Source organism: Halichoeres trimaculatus, unplaced genomic scaffold (genome assembly GCF_033239565.1).
Source record: "Halichoeres trimaculatus isolate MK-OKI-2021-1 unplaced genomic scaffold, fHalTri1.1 fHalTri1_scaffold_3, whole genome shotgun sequence".
NCBI classification, from domain to species: domain Eukaryota; kingdom Metazoa; phylum Chordata; class Actinopteri; order Labriformes; family Labridae; genus Halichoeres; species Halichoeres trimaculatus.
The window spans coordinates 34,927,121-34,941,696 of NW_027437181.1; the positions used below are offsets into that span (position 1 = coordinate 34,927,121).

General features: G+C 40.1%; 1 protein-coding gene across 1 annotated transcript in view; it reads left to right on the forward strand.

Annotated features, from left to right (window-relative positions):
- The window catches only part of LOC141787560 (neural-cadherin-like), a 477,836-nt gene that overhangs the window by 366,889 nt on the left and 96,371 nt on the right, over window positions 1–14,576 (forward strand). The window contains exon 28 of the mRNA XM_074666057.1: window positions 11,047–11,174. Within this exon, the coding sequence (XP_074522158.1) occupies window positions 11,047–11,174 (128 nt within the window). The remainder of the gene's footprint in view (window positions 1–11,046; window positions 11,175–14,576) is intronic.

The window sequence follows — 14,576 nt, forward strand, 5'->3', positions numbered from 1 at the left end:
CCTGCCAGCCAGCTGCACTCCCTGTAAGCTTTTTATTTATCTGTTCCTGTTTGTTTGTGTCTGTGTTGCTCTTTAAATAGTTCTTTTTAACTCCACCAAAACCACTTATCAAGCTTTCCACAGGGAGAAAAAACTGCATGCTTTTCTACGACTCTATTTGCTTCAGTTTGTCCCCATGACGTGTATTAATCATGGATGGAAACATGTTATTCAGTTAGCTGAGATCACATGGGCCCTTTTATGTTTAATGTATGGATGCAGCCTGATGATGTCTGCTTGTTCATTCCTGAATGTTTTGAAGCTTTGATATTTCCATATCTACAGAAGATGGACAAATTGCTCAGTGGGTGGCTATGCAGAAAAGTAGCATTATCTCACTTGTTGCATGGATTGCTACATTGCAGAAAAATAGGTAATAAAATACAGGAGGGATATTTGTACTGATTTTGGAGTCGAAGAATCTGCCAATGTGGAGAGAAACAAGTGAATGTCTTCTTTCTTTGCATGACACGCTGTGTCCTTGACAGCCATAGAAATGATAGACTGTTGCTTTAAATGTCAGTCTGTGAAAACTAATCAAACCAAAAAATTAAAACACGACTGTGTGATGATTTGTGCTGCGTTACAGGCATGATGCATACTGTAGCAGCTTGTTGGTTGATGCTTTATTAACTGTTTACAGGAAAGAAGGAGCAAATGCAGGAAGGAAGTAGGTTAGCAACATCAGGTCAGAGTGTCATGGCAATAAAATTGGTCTCCAAATGGGACTAACTTACTGAACAAATATGCTGACTTTGAATTCCTGCAGTGATGTTGCTTCCCTGCTGGCTTTTCAAAAGTCTGCAGGACTCTGGACTCTTACAGTGACTTCACTTTGGGAGTCAAGCATCTTTGTCAACTTCTTCAGTTATGAATAAATTGCCTCTAGTTTTTTTATATGCGGCTCTGTGAGATTGCATAAACTTTCTCTTAAATGAATGAACATTACTTTACCACTTTGTCCTTCTTTTTGTTGCCTTGAAGCTGTTGGAAAATAAAGTTGCATTGCACAGAAGCTTATGAGAAAAAAAAAAACAGTTAAAAATGGTAAGAGTCACCTCAGGGGGACCTTGAATAAGTTTCAAAATTTTAGTTGTGCACTTATTTAGTTATTTTGTGTGTGTTTCCCATTTATTTATTACAGTGAAGAGGTAACTATTTCCCACTGAAACCAGGGACGTGCAGAGACTTTACGAGGGGCAGGTGCTCTAAATTAATAAGGGGGCACATGGCACACAAAGTTGAAATGCCATACAGAAAGTACATACCTACAGTATGACTGGCTGAATTGTTGCAACACATATTCATAAAGAATGTAACAGAATCATAACCTACCATATTATTGTCCAACACCTCATAGATTTCTCCGATGGCAGTGGAAGCAAAAGTAGCGTATGTTTCAGCTGATGGCTGAGGACTCTGAGCAGCTTCTGTGAGGGGTTAGTGAGGAGGGTGCTGGAGCTGGTTTTGTTGAAAGTGGGCTGTATTCATCTGAGTGTAGACACCAAAAAGAGCATGGAAGAAATAGTAGCTGATGAAACAAGTGTTGTGTGATCATGACAAGATGCAAAGATAAACAGCATTGAAAATGGCTTCCTGTGACTGACCTGTCAAACTGTTGATCAGGACCCTGCTTTCCATTTTAATCAAATTGGAGGAAAGACATGAAGCAGTTATGGTAGCTCTTTATTTTAATTTAACAGCTTTATTTTTGATTACACACCAAAATAACATGATGAATATCTGTTTTGAACATATAGGGGAACATTAATGTTTGGTGAAAGAGAAAAGAGGAGGGGTGTGTGTGTGTGTGTGTGTGTGTCTGTGTGTGTTTGTCAGTGTCTTTCTGTGTGTCTTTGTTTTTTTTACACATCACAGTGTCCTTTTACCATGCTGTAGCTATAACAGCAACTTTCTGCTGCCCATGCTCCGATAAATGTCAATGACTTCACTGAGGTTGACTGGAATTTCCTTCTCATTTGCCAGTAAAAGAAGCTCAGACAACCTTTCCTCAGAGCTAAGTTTTGTTTTTCGCTTCAGTTTGGAATGAATGAAATGAATGAATGAATGTTCAACAGTCGCTGAGACAGAGGATGCTTATTTCTCACTTTAACTCCAGTGGTCTTGCAAGAATAAACCGTGCACAAACTAAACGCTACCCAGTGTTTCCCACAGGATTTTAGGAGACTGTGGTGGGAGAGTCTTTGACCCTCAGCGGTTTTAATGTGTGTGTACGTTTTTAAGTAAGTGCAGTTCGGGACCATGGACATGAACATACGTTGATAAATAAGAACTTACAAAGGCATATGAGAAATATCTTAAATTTGATTCAGAAACAAAACCAAAAACCCACTCACTCACAATACTTTGAACAACTTACAGAACATTTCAACAACAGGTTATTTACACTATAGTCCACACAGCAAGGTGGAAACCCTTTGTATTGTTTTAACATCTTAAAAAAATATTTTTTTGGGATAAAAGGTCAGTTTATGATTCTTCTACTCTCTGCTCCGTTATTTGGATTTGGAAGTGTAATGTTTTCATTCTGTTTTTTTTTTTCTATGGTGACTGCAGAAAATCGCCCAAATAGATAAAGGTTCCTAAATTTGCATTTAGGAAATCTAATTCATCACAAAATGTAGCCTAAATCAATGCAATATCACTTTCTGACTGATATTTCCCGATGTTGCTGTGTATCTGGCTATGAGAGAAATTCAGCTTCTTCCATGCTCTCTCCGTCTGTTGTGTTCACCATCTTACACTGACATCACTCTACAAAACCCCAGAGCGTACATGGCTACTTAATATGCTCATACTGATTTGCATTGACCATATATGGTTGTGTTCGGGCGTGCTGACGGTGGGAAACGAGGTGTGTTCACAATCACATCACCACATTCGCACTTTTCTCTGCGCGGTGTGATTTATCACGGGGAATAGCGTGCAGCAGTGTGTACGCAGAGTCTGATAAATCTGAAAAGAGTGTATATATTTTGGTCGTATGCACATTTTGCCTTTTTGTCGTATGTGAAATTTAAGAGGACTTTTAAACACTGTAGTAAATGAGGCCTGAAGAGAGGAGAATATAAAATAATAAGCCCTGTCAGCTCGTTGGTATGGTAACAGGTGATTGTACTTTGTGCCTGCACTGACTCTGAATGCGCGGTGATAATGAAACAGTGTGGCCGCTCTCGTCACTGAAACTCTGGAACCGAGACGTCAGCGGTGCAGCTGTTCCTCTTCCCGAGCAGGGTGGCAGACAGCGCAGTGAGATACTGTGTCCATGGCTGCAGTTAGCATGGGCGCTATTGCCCAAAAAAGAAGTTGCACTTATCTCAGAGTCAGACGTCCCGCTCTGGTGTCGCTGGAATCTGGTTCGCGCCAAACGTGTATGTATTTGGGAAATAAAAAAACAGAACTTGTCAAAATGTGTAACTGATGGAATCAGTTGTCAGTTTGTTGACTTAATACTGCACTTATGTAAAAAACACAAATAAAACAGTCCATACTAAGTAAATTTCAAAATATCCTCACTCTAGTTTTTTTCCCCCTCTCATAACCTTCTGTGTTTTTGTCTAAACCATGTCCATTCTTTTCTCTGTCCATCACACCACCTGTCACCCTGCCATCTCATATCTTGGACCTTTATCAAACTTGCTCCTGATCTTTCCTCTATATATCACCACATTTCTGCTCCCCTTGTCTTCTCTCTGCCTCATTCTTCTCTTTTTTTTCTCCCCCTGCTTTTTCTTTTCTTTTCTTTTTTTTGGCTTAACAGGCTTTCATTGCCCTCCTTGCTTCTTTCCCCTTTGTGTCTTACTGCTTCTCTTCCCTCCTTTGCTCCTCCTGGGACGCTGAAGTCTGTTTTCATCTCTTGGGAAAATGTCACGTCAATCTTTAGGAGTGGCTCCGTAGCCACGCTGGATAATCCGCCGGTCAATCTTTCCTTTAACCACATTTTTTTCTTTCTTTTGTGCTCTCAGTGTGCCAGAGTATGTGTGTCCCTCATCATTTGGTGTATGCTTGTTTGTACTAGTTAAAGACTATTCATTAGTACAGGTGTGCAGCTTTGAAAAGGTTGCTTTATATCTGACACATGAGGCTGCCGCAGTGTGGGGGACATGAAAGGTTTGGGGTGATAGAGTTAGAACACTTCGGGCTTCCAGAAAGAAGTAAACTCCCATGAGGAAGAAGAGGGAGCTCGCTGAGGAGTGGAAATTGAAAGGCTGAGATGTGTGAGATGAAGATCCCAGGCGGGTCAGTAAATGAGAAAAGGGAATGAATAAGGTTACTGAGATGTGAGGGAGTGTGAAGCACAAGATGACAAAGAATCAGTTAAACAAAGAGGGACGGCTTTGGATTCCACTAACATAATGAATCCTTTCTTCTCTTTGTGGTCAGCAGTCTGGCATTTGCATATATTGAAATTAATGGGATCATGTCGGAAGCGCAGCGGGAACTCATTTTGCACCTGCAGCAGAACGAAAACACATGCAGGTTTTTGAAGAAAAGTTAAGAGGAAGACGATAACACTAACAACAGACTTGCTCTTACTGTGGCTTGAAAAATTATATCCCAGGGATTTGATTTCTTACAGGTATAAGACACAGCATAATGAAGTATGGGAGTCCAGTAACAAAGGAGCATCTCAGCCTTGACAAGGCAATTAGAGAAGAGCAGCATCCCATGTGGTCTACAACACCTAATTTCAGCCAACTCAAGGTGAAGGCAAAGTAAAGTTCATGACGGAAATCATCAGAGAAGGTGACAACGTTATTAAACCCAGCCAGGAAAGCGCCAGTGTAAGACTTTTACATACAGACTGTACCATACATGGACAGAGTCTCTCTGAAGTAGCCTGTTTGTTTATGATACAGAGTTTGGAAGCACAAAATCAGCACGTGCCATTTTGAATCCCTGACTCAACCCAGCTTTGTTTCCAGTTAGGATGTCGTAAGGAGCCAGACCTTTGACTTCTTTGTAGCCATAGGGTGTGGGCCTGTCAGCCAAGTCAGACACGCCCTTAAATGAGATAAACTTATAAGTTTAACAAATAAATAAAAAAAAAAGAAAGAAAGAAAAAGGGAAGATCTATGACAAAATTCACCACCCCACAGTGTTTTTTTTTTTGTTTGTTTGTTTTTTTCAATCCAGGCTGTAAATATGTTTATTATAAAAGGTTATGTTTTGTTTGTTTTTGTTAAAGTTTGTCTGTTTGTCTGCAAAAAAAAAAAAAACTCAAAAACTAACAAACAGTTCTTGGTGAAATTTTCAGGACATGTTCAAAATGGGATAAGCAAGAAGTGATTGAATTTTGGAGGTGATCTGGATCACCGTCCTGATCCTGGAATTTTTTTAGTCTTAGGAGTCTTTATCATTGTAAGAGTGGGCCGTTTTCACTATAAGTGTTTATAACTCCACGATAAATGGTCTGATTGCTTTGCAAAACAATACAAGACAAGGTCACGATCATTTCTGACAGATGTTAAAGTACGATCCAGATCTTGGCAATAATCTGGATACTAAGATCCAGAATATGAAATATGTACTGGGTCATCATCATTTTCAACACTGTCAGAAAACAAATTATCGTACAAACCTGCAACTAACACCAAATTGTAGCAGACAGTCTGCTGAAAGGGAGTATAACATTAAAGTAGGACTAAAGTGTTGCTTGACAATCAGAATATGCTTGGAGGAAGTCTGCTCTCTCTGAGTGCTTTTCTAGTTTTTGCTGTAGAGATCTCTTTTTATTGAAACTGGTGTGTGTGTGTGTGTGTGTGTGGTTCCTGGTGTTTTTGCAACCAACCTATAGCAGTTCAACATATCTGTAGAGGCTTCATATTACAAGACCTCATGTTGCCATACAGACTTTTACATGAGGATAAGACTGTTAACCCAAATCATTGCATGATGAATTCCTACAGTGCTGATGGAGCTGAGCACAGGTCTGTACTGGGTTGGGGGTTGAAACCTTTAGTACCCAGCTTCTCAATTTTTAAACCTGATGGTCAGTCATCCTTTAGCGTATCAAAATGGCTTTGAGTTTTATGGTTTCCATGACTAACATTGACTAAATGATATAAACCCAAACATTTGTGAGCGGAGATACAATGATTGTCCAGCAAAGTTCTTGATTGAAATTTTAATCATGGACACAAGTATTTTTTTTACAAAGAACAAAGAAGTAAACCCCCATGCTTGCAAGGATAGTTGAATGGATCAAGAAATTTCATCTCATCATCCACTGCTTATCCGGGTCTGGGTCCGGTCCATGACTTGAGGCTCCCAGCCTCTCCGGGATGTCAGAGCGCCGAACCCTATCTCTAAGGCTGAGCCCAGACACCCAGCAGAAAAAGCTCATTTCAGCTGCTTGTACCCGCGATCTTGTTCTTTAGGTCACTACCCACAGCTAGTGGCCATAGGTGAGGGTTGGAATGTAGATTGACTGGTAAATTGAGAGCCTTGCCTTCTGGCTTCACTCTCTCTTTACCACATCAGACCAGTATAACAACTGTATCACTGCCGACGCTGCTCTGATCCGTTCGTAAATCTCTCTTCTTTCACTTATGAAAAGACATCGAGATACTTGACTTCCTCCACTTGGTGCAGAGAGTCTCTCCTGACCTGGAGTGGGCAGTCCACCTTTTTCCTGACTGGGAACCATGACCTCAGACTTAGAGGTGCCGATCTTCATCCCAGCTGCTTCAGTACGAGCTGGAGACAGGTGTTCAATGAGGCCAATAAGAGCACATCGTCTGCAAAAAGCAGGGGCTGGTGACCTGTATGAGGTGTACCTTGGTTTACATCCAAAGACATCTGGGATAGGCTCCAGCCCACATGCAACCACAAAAGGTTTAAACAGTAAAGTTGCTAGATGATGTGTTTCAGTGTTTTGGCGCGTATGGAAAAGATACTTTTTCCTACCGATATTGAGCATAATTCAAATTATTGTATTTAAGTTTGTCTTCCTAATCACCGAACACTGAGGTCTCATTATTCCACCAAAGAAAAGAGAAGTATTGTTAGCAGGCTCCATGACTCGAGGCTGAAATAAAAATAAGGTGTTCCACAATGGCACAGTAGAAAGTATGATGTCAGTCGAAAGCATTTGAGGAGTGTTTGAAAGCTGCACAGTGTAACAGTGTCAGTTACGGTGAATAAGTTCATGAAAGAGTGAAGCGATGCACGAGGTGAAAGACAGACCGGAGATGAAAGAGTGCTGATAGTCTGACATGGAAAGAGAGGCAGTCAGAGAGATGACGAAAAGCTCAGCCGCAGTCAGACACAAAGCGGATTGAAGAGCAGTAAGAAGGGAATTTGATGCTTGTCAGCTGCTTTTGACTTCCAGCTTCTACTAACTCTTGCATGAAGACAGTTGTCACAGTGCAGCAGCGAGAGAAATTCTTACTGTAGTTTTCTCTCGTTAAATATAATTCCAACACATACTGTAACAGGCTCAGTTAACCAGGAGAGAGCCAAATCTGAGTCCTTCACATGAAACAAGAGAACAAATGCTTCAGCTCAAACTGAATCCCTGATTCAGGCAGTGGGTGTGTGGGAAAGTAGCTTCAAGGCGGCAGCGGAGAAACTTAGGAACAATGAGCTGGACATGAACTGTGACAGCCTGTTATTAATTTTTAATTGAATACAGCCAACAGAGACATACTGCAGGTTTGACATCAGCATTAATTCAAAAACCACAGCTCTGAAACATTTCTTGAGAAGTCTGCATACACTTGATCATTTCTTACTTTAAATTTGAAAAGTTAACCTTTCTTTATAATGATAAAAAAACAACAACAAAGAATTAAGCTACAGAGAAGCTATTCTGATTTTTTTTGAAGAGAAGACTACAATTCAAGAAAAGAAGGATGAGAAAGGATGAAATGAGAGAGATGCAGTGTCTGACAGTGGTGGGACTTTTAGCTGTCCAGACATTTTTTTTTCTCTTCTAGATACTAAATGATAATAAAAACAGGAGAGTGTGTGGGGTGTTTGGCTTAAACAATGTGCCATGTAGATGCTCAATACTAAAAAAAAACATAATAAAAAAGGCTAAGGTACTCAAAGGGAAATGTGTAAAAGCTTTGGAGAAGCATGTCATGAAATACTAAAAACTACAAACTGAATTTAACTATAAAACATGCCTGTGGGCTGATTGTACAGGCATAACCTGACACATATGCCCTGTAGCTACGCCATACAGATATATGAAAAATAGCTGGTTGCATTTTTAGGAGATGACTCCTGCACTCTAAATAGCACATACAACAGCTTTGTATCATCTGTCAGCAGTGACACTAACACGACATGATTAAAGCCGCAGTGCTGGACATGCAAAGTATTTTTTAGTTGGTTTAAAACATTTTGTCTTGTGATGATTTGTCTTGCTTTGTCCAATGGCGTGTTCTTCCTCCTGTCTTCACCTAGGGTAACGTCAGTGGGTTTCATCAGCGTAATTACTTTGTTTTTATTCTCTTGTCCTGTTCTGCTTGTTTGTGACAGGAAGCTGACTCATTCATTGCATCCAAATTTACCCACATGCACAACAACGTTATCTTGACCTTGAAGAGGGGGTATTGTGCCTCTTTTTTAAGGCTTTATCTTTTCCCCCTGGTGTCCTTATAGTAACTTTAAATGGTTTACAGCTCAAACAAAGAGACTAGAAGACTACAGAAGGACTAAACTTTTTTTTTTAGCTGCTGTCTCTTTAAGGCTCCACAAACCCTCTTCTCTCTGATTGGCCAGCTGTCTTAAGGACTGTAGGTGTAGAAGCTCTGAGCAGAGATTGGTGTTTTAGTCCCTCCCCTCCAACATGTCGGGATGCTGTTAAAAAGATCCTTGTGCAATTACCTCATCATGATCTTCCAGTAAGATTAAGGGATTTCTACAACGATATTTAGAGTTTTGAAATCCTGCATGTTTTGTATGGAAATACAGCATTGCTACTTTATATTTATGTTTGGAATGATGAAAAACATAGGATCAACTTCTTAAACAGTTTGCCATCAGGAAACTTATCTTGTGTATGATCATACTCCCTGACTGATGAGGATGGGTCTGGACTTAGAGCATTTTGATAAACCTCAATTTAGACTGGTTAGGGAGGAGAGAAACTACGGGGTGGAGAAAAAGAAAATGTTGTGTGATAGTTTTAGGATTTTTTTCTCCAACAAATTTAAATCTTGATTATTTTTGTTCAAAAACCTTTTTTTTTTTTTTCAATTTAAAGTCCTTCATTTTAACCTTTGTTTATAAGCTTGGTCTGAGAAAAAATTGAGGTGTCAGATCCCCTGAATAAATCCTAAAAACTGACTCACATGTGATGTGCGGTTTTTGGCAGGGACAAATTGCCCCCTGATATGGTGTGTAGACATCATCACTCAACTTTTGTACTTGGTCTGGTGTTATAAAGGAGAAAACAAAAAATCCCCCAAATCAGAAATATAAAAAAAAACAAAACAATTTAAATCAAATTGGCACCCCAAATATTGTTTAAGAATTGCATCAGGAGCAAAGCACATCATCCCAGTCCTAAGAGAAAAAAAAAAAAATTAAAAAAGGGAAAAAGGGTCTTCCTGGACTCAATATGATCACCTGACAAATAATAATAAAAAAATCCTTATCCCAAGATATTCAAGACAAAAATAACACCAGAATTCCTTGTGAAGAGGAAAAAAAATCTGCCAATTGGGTAAGAAAAAAAATGCTTGTCAAAAATAATACAAGAAATTAAACAAGTATATAGTGGACCAGCTAGATGTAGTTGGTCTTAAGTCCAGGCTTCGGATGCAACTCCTGGAGAGGGGCTGGGAGAGTTTGGTCTGAAGTGTTTTGGATGTATTTGCACTCAGTCTTTTTGCTTTTGCATGAATGTTTCATCATTGATCTTCTTTTATAGAAGACTGTTCATGTCTGTCTTCCCCTTTGCTTTGAATTTTAGGTTTTTGTGTGTGCTGAAAACTCATTTGGTGAACAGTACTTGTATTTTCAGATGTGCACCTGATGCTCAGGTGTTTGCATTTATTTGGAATACGCCTGAGTGTCCTGTGCAGAGCATGTGAGCAGAGTGAAACAGTGAGGATTCCGGCTCCTCACTCTCAAAGATGTCCGCCTCTGTCACTTATTCTCCAAGTCCCACCATGCAACTATGCCTAATACTGCTCAGCACACAATCAAAATTGCTTCCTGCTCCTCTCCACGCTCACTCCAAAGAATATGTTTGGATTCTGATTCTGATTGTGACGCTTCAGACTCGTGTTAGTCGTAGCCGAGCAAAACTGACAGCTCCCCACTCTACCTTCAAATCCTTGAAAAAACAAAAAAGAAGTTCTGCGCACTTTTCAAAATTTGCCCAATCCCCTCCACTCACATGCTCTGATCCAGCTCTATTCTGAAGACGACTATTTAAACCATGGATAGAATTTGATCTTTCTGGAAAACATTCAAAAGAGTCCAGGCATTGACATTTAGACTTCATGAGTCTCTTTTATAAACACAACCTGGTTTAGTGTGAAGCCACTGCAGCCACTGCAGAGTGTTTAGCATCCGTGTGGATTTTTTCTGATTTCAGCATGCATCATGATGGATTACCAATGCTGGTTGGAAGACATGCTTTTCCATAATTCCTTGCAGATGGAGCCAAGCAGTCTTAGTCACTTCATTAACTTTTAATTTCCCATTTGAGTAAGTCAGAAAATAGAATGTAATAACTTTTGTCTGACGTTTGTTGACATCTCAACAGACTGGGGGCAATAATGCTCACAGAAGATAATATACAGACTATATCAGCAGTTTATGGAGATATGGCAGTCTGCTCTGTGAGGTATATGACACGTAGAGCTGTTAAAAAGGCTCCAGAACCAGCACCAGGTGTAACTTAACAGCACCTTCACAGAATGTCACAGTTTCAGGTCTTAGCACTAATGATGTCCTAAAAATGATTTCAAAGTGACCCCTCACCATGAAAATCTGCTCTCTCTTTCTCTCTCCTTCATTTAGAGCTAATAGATGGGACCCCCACCTTGAAAATCAACCATGGGTCTGGCACAGCGGTGCTACAGTTGCCAGGCAACGTAAACGTGGCAGATAGGCGGTGGCATCGGCTGGATGTCCGCAGCAACAGCAAGGTGGGACGCTTCACCTATTAAACACCAACCCAGACACATTAGCTTGTATCCACACTCATCAGAAGAGGCAGGATAAAAACATGTTTTTCTTTCATCATAGAATGTTGCCTGAATTTATTTCAGAAGACATTTGATTACACAAGGAAAGAAACAAAACGGTCCATCTGTCCAGGAGGTTGGGCTTCAGATTTTCTTCTGGAGACTTATGATGCATTTCAGCTCACTCTGATTTTGTCGACAGCTGACACAAACTTACAGAAATGTAACTTCTAGGCTTACATCATCTTACATGAAAAGTGCAAAAGTGTTGTATGTGAATGTAGGAGCCAAAAAAAAAGTCAACAAACTATTGCATCATGGATATAAACTGCCTCTGTGCTGGCTTCATGTGGTGGCACATTTAAACATCCTCCTACAACTTTGGACCCAGTCTGAGATCAACTCATGCAGCTATCAGGTACGTACACAAAACTGTGTTTGGCAGCCAAACTTGTGAGTTACAACAAAGCCCCGGGGGCTTACCGCTGTACCTCGTGTGCAGGAAGAGGTGAAAGTTAGAGTGTTTGAGCTGAGCTGAGAACAGTTTAAGGTTTTGTCATTTATTTTTTGTTTGACTGATACTTATAATGTTTGGTATCCAAGACAATGCCAGAACAAAACCTAGTTTGGCTCTCCCATACATACAAAGTGGACTGAGTTTGTCAGATGCCACAACTTGTCCCAAATGAAACACATTCTGCAGGTCTGATGGAAGATTTGAATAAGAGAAAACAAAGGTCTGCAGTATCTCATCTTGTTTTGTTTTTTTTTTTGTTTTTTTCTGTATGACGGCCAAAATACACCAGATGCATCTTTGGTTGAGCTCCAGATCAGATAGGTTTCAATTCAAGTCAATGTGTCAACTTACACTGGGTCTGCTTCGATGTGGTCCGGCTGCTTCCCTGCTCCAGCAGGTCACGGCAGATACGCAACCATCCTATTTATATCAGATGCTGGAGCTGTGACACATCAATTCACCGGAGGGTAGATCATACAGGACAGTAAGTCATGCACAGAAACCATCTAAAAACAGCCAGTGGCTTTCAAAATAAAGCTGACTGGGTCAAAACCGGATCGCATTCAAATTGACTTCAACAACAGACTGACCTAATGAGCATAGCCAGGCCAGGGGTCAACAAGTTTGAGGTTTGACAGCCCAACATGAACAAAGGGAGGACCATCTATGGAGTAAGTTGGCAGATGACAGAGACAGTACATAGTCCACACAAATTCCCAGTGTAATTCCACAATCTAAACTCTGAGGGCTGCTCGGTGGTAAAGAGATGTGGAGTTTGTTTTTGTCAGTTTACTGACTCTGGCTTCCTCCCACGGTCCATAAAACTGCTTATCAGGTTAATTGGTCACTCTGAACTGAAAACATTTAAACTCTTCTGGTGCTGCAAACACTTTGGTTCCATTTTATAAATATTTGAAGCAGCACCTTGTATAGCTTGGTAAAAAAATAAAAAAAGACTGATTGGCGCTAAAAATGAGCTGTTTTTGTTGATTAATTAAGGAATATAGAAGCCAGTGGAAAAGCTGTAAATGGATAAAAATTCAAAATGTCTTAGAGCTTCACAACCTTGGTGAGATAATTGTTAAAATCTGCTAAACATAAAAAACATCTTACTTTCCACTGTTTTTGTTATGTCCTCTCAGTCAGTGATTTCTGTCATTTTTAGGGGACGTTAATTGACATTTCTATCCACTGCAACCTTCCAGATGAAGTTCCTTCAGTCATTGACTGATCACACAATACACCACAAGCAAGGCAATCTCACACTCCCTTTAGAGGACACACTGGTAAAGATGTCAGTGATGATCTTGTCTGCTCTGTACAGTAGAAAGAAAAAAGTGGTGACAGTGAGAAAAGGGATTGTCACAGCCCCCTGTGAAATTTTCCACCTAGGATCTTCTCAAGTGAATTTAATCAGAGGGAAATTAAGCTCATCTTCACTTGACTGAGGACCGCCTGGAGCTCTTCTTCCCCAAGGACTCTCACATAACTACTGTCTTATAGTTCTTACCCCCCTTGAATATGAGAATGACAGTCACAGACGCTATTTTCAGAGTCTTTGCACACTGAGAGCTTCACTCTTTCTCTCTAAGCTCAGGACACCTTGAAGCAGCTGGACAGGCTGCGTCTGAACACAGTTTTTTGAAACTAGTCAGAATGTAGATGAGGACTACTTCAGTAAAAGCAAAAGACTAAGTCCAACTTTTGTCTAAACTTTACCAAAACAAAAGCCTTTTCATCAGCGCAGCATCAAAAGCCTCTTAAAACATGAAAGTGAATCACCACACTTTGCTCAGGCTTTAAGTTCCCCACAGCGACCTTGAAGAAAAAGCAACGAAAAAGCTGTTCATACCCTTTTTATGAGGCCACACAATGAGGGACTTCGCACTTATAACCAAATTGTGCATGCATACTTTACCAATTCAGATATTCGTATCACTTTGAAAGAAAGCAGTTTGGTTCAGCGCCTTTATTCTTCAACTGTGCTCTGAGTGAAAGCGAAAACAGCTTTGAGGTCGTGTTCACACCAACACTGGCATAAATACAGAGCACACTTTCTCAGAGCAGCCAAAGGGATACATGAATGCACGAGGACTTGGCAAACACAAAGGCTTTATCCTGAATTGCATGAATACAGTGAAGCGTCATGACTATTGTGATTACAACAGGGATTATTCAGCATCACAACGGTTTTATTTGTAATCGCATGTGAATTTATTCATTTGTCCTTACTTGAACGCAGCAGCTTATCTAACCTGGTGTGTGTGACCTGGCAGGGTAAGCTACTGTTGTGTGTGACGAGGAAGATTTAGAGCAGGGAGAACAGAGCTGCTGTTCAGAGACTCAGCGTAATGTTGAGCAACCAAAAGTGTAACAGGAAACAGAGACACTGTACACCAAAGTTAAGCCATGAATTATATTAATGTCATTAATCTCTGTGTGTGTAGAGATAGATTAATACCTAGTTCTGAAACAATTAGCAAAAAAGTGTTTGAGTAACTGATCAGAAGAGAATTGAATATCTGTAAAGTCAAAGTATCACCTTTCCAAAATGATAATCAGTCATTTCATGTCAAAAATGTTTCTTTTCCTCAATGATCTCTATGTGATGCTGACCACTTTTAGTAAAATCACTTCTTTCCTCATTTGAACAGATAGTTGGACTGTTACTCTGTAGTATAATGACATATATCAAGACGATGATTGAGGTACTTTTACAACCTTTACAAGATTATATACAAATAATAATCACAAATAGCAAATTACCCAGCCACTGGAGCTTTTTTCGGGATTCAAGGCTCACCCCCTGTTGGTTAGTGATGAGGTTTACTACAATTAAGGCTGGG